Genomic DNA, 2,661 nt, shown 5'->3' with positions numbered 1-2,661 from the left:
TGTCAAAAGTGTCGTAAATCCAATTTTTCGTCCCGTGTAAAACGAAGACCCTATGAACTAAAACGAAGACCCCTTGGACTAAAACGAAGACCCCTTGGACTAAAACGAAGACCCCATGGACTAAAACGAAGACCTCATGGACTAAAACGACTGATGCTAACCGCTGAGGGCAATGCCTGCAATGCCCGCTCCCGTTATTTGTTACGGCGATTTGGGAATGTTGTGGAATTTCCTCTGCAGTATTTAGTTGTGATAGTTAAGTCTATCACTTACCTTTCCTTCAGGTTTCTTCGCGGAAAACATTTTGCATGTTTTAAACCTCTTTGGAAGTGTTTACGGTGAAGATGACGTCAGTTTTATTTAAATCAAAGCTTTTTGCAGGGTGAAGGTGAGAGTGCCCTCGTGGCCTAGTGGTAAAACCATAATGTTGGAACAAAGATCCTAGGTTCGAGTCTCGTCGAACATGCGATTTTTTTCCTTGTCTTTTTCCTTCTTTTTCTTTTTTTATTATTATTATTTTTTTATCACAGTTATCAGAAAAACAACTGTTTAAGCCGTAAAGATTAGTCATTTTTTAACAATAGAGGATAGAATATCGTGACAGCGTATGACAGGGATATAAATAAAACAAATAAAACCCGGCATAAAGACAAATGAACCTCGCTTAAATGAAACTCGAAATGTAAACCTGTACTCGAGTAATGTTCTAGATCGAAGGCTTTCTTTCCCCTATTGATGAGGTAAAAAGTAATAAAAAGAGCGCGAGGTACCTCTGTCCTTGAATTCGTCAATGAGGAATTCCCTCCCTGTACTACGTGTTGTCACTGCTTTGTTTTTTAAATGCATTGATACAATTCTTCGATATTTTAGAAAGCTGGAGCGCGCGGTTATATTTTCTTAACTCATTACACCCGGGATGACACCCAAATCATCCGACAATGAATTTTGAACCATAAAATATCAGAAAGCGAATGGACCTCCTCCTCCCTCAAACCCCAACTACGCGCCCATAACACGTTTGGCGGAAGTCTTCAAGACAAATCCTGTCAAAAGCCTTCTTGATTGTCTAGGCCTCCCATTAACACGCTAATGACCTTTGGGCTTGTCACGCCAATCGCATTATAGCCACACGCGCATTATAACCACACAACACAAGAGGGCCCTCTCGCCTTCACCCTGCAAGAAGTTTTGATTTAAATAAACTGACGTCATCTTCACCGTAAACACTTCCAAAGAGGTTTAAAACATGCAAAGAAACCTGATGGAAAGGTAAGTGATAGACTTGACTATCACAGAGGAAATTCCACAACATTCCCAAATTGCCGTAACAAATTACGGGAGCGGGCATTGCCCTCAGCGGTTAGCATCAGTCGTTTTAGTCCATGGGGTCTTTGTTTTAGTCCAAGGGGTCTTCGTTTTAGTCCATAGGGTCTTCGTTTTAGTCCATAGGGTCTTCGTTTTAGTCCATAGGGTCTTCGTTTTAGTCCATAGGGTCTTCGTTTTAGTCCATAGGGTCTTCGTTTTAGTCCATAGGGTCTTCGTTTTAGTCCATAGGGTCTTCGTTTTAGTCCAAGGGGTCTTCGTTTTAGTCCATGGGGTCTTCGTTTTAGTCCATAGGGTCTTCGTTTTAGTCCATGGGGTCTTCGTTTTAGTCCATAGGGTCTTCGTTTTAGTCCATAGGGTCTTCGTTTTAGTCCATGGGGTCTTCGTTTTAGTCCATAGGGTCTTCGTTTTAGTCCATAGGGTCTTCGTTTTAGTCCAAGGGGTCTTCGTTTTAGTCCATAGGGTCTTCGTTTTAGTCCATAGGGTCTTCGTTTTAGTCCATAGGGTCTTCGTTTTAGTCCATAGGGTCTTCGTTTTAGTCCATGGGGTCTTCGTTTTAGTCCATAGGGTCTTCGTTTTAGTCCAAGGGGTCTTAGATCTTAGGTCTTCGTTTTTGGGTCTTCGTTTTAGTAACACCCGAAATTGTATGACCACACTCATCAGGCAACTTCAACGATTGACCGTTAAAATTAAAAGCTGGCAGTAAAATATAGGGATGCGTTAAGAGATAGTATCTAGGTAACAGATGGATTGTGTCTTAGTTACGTTACTCTAGAGTTCTGAAGTACATATCTGTTTCTTTGGGGGCGTGAACTCGCTAGTTCGTTTCGCCTGTTTAGGCTACAAAGCTCTAACGAGTTCATATATATTTTTACCAATATTTCGGAAGGCACGGCCTTCCATTGGCCTTCCTTCTTCAGGGTCTTGCATTCAATGTGTCGTGCAGTTTTCATTCTCACCCCTCCTCCCTATACAATTAATGTTGAAACTAAAAGAAAAAGGATTGCCGAAACCCGTGCACGTGAGGGATTCAACATCGTAAATGTGGGGAAGGAGCTCAAGTAAATGCCCTACTTGCAAATCGTAGGCGATAAGATACTGGGGACTACAATAGGTTGGGGACATACTGTGACTTCCTACATGGAAACCTACATGGACTGTGACCAAAAATAATAATCAAAGATGGCTGAAGGAGGATTGTGAATCCACGAACTTAGGGCTGTAGGAGTAAGTATTCAGTGGGTTTGTTTTGCAGCTTTGAGATGTAAATGCTGTCCAGGAACAAGCTCAGTTCCGTCGATACTTGTCATGAATGGAGTTGTTACTCATCTTATCTTT

The 2,661-nt window shown here is 41.8% G+C and overlaps 1 protein-coding gene across 1 annotated transcript in view; it reads left to right on the top strand.

Annotated features, from left to right (window-relative positions):
* The first annotated feature begins 2,306 nt into the window (after nt 1–2,306).
* Nucleotides 2,307–2,661, top strand: part of LOC140952000 (uncharacterized) — a 1,338-nt gene continuing 983 nt past the window's right edge. The window contains exon 1 of the mRNA XM_073401393.1: nt 2,307–2,661. This exon is cut by the window's right edge and continues 983 nt beyond it. Coding sequence (XP_073257494.1) covers nt 2,636–2,661 — 26 coding nt within the window. The 5' untranslated portion in view covers nt 2,307–2,635.

The sequence above is a fragment of the Porites lutea genome, chromosome 11 (assembly GCF_958299795.1).
Source record: "Porites lutea chromosome 11, jaPorLute2.1, whole genome shotgun sequence".
NCBI lineage: Eukaryota > Metazoa > Cnidaria > Anthozoa > Scleractinia > Poritidae > Porites > Porites lutea.
The sequence above is the reverse complement of the archived record's forward strand: the minus strand, read 5'-3'. Positions and strand labels throughout refer to the sequence as shown.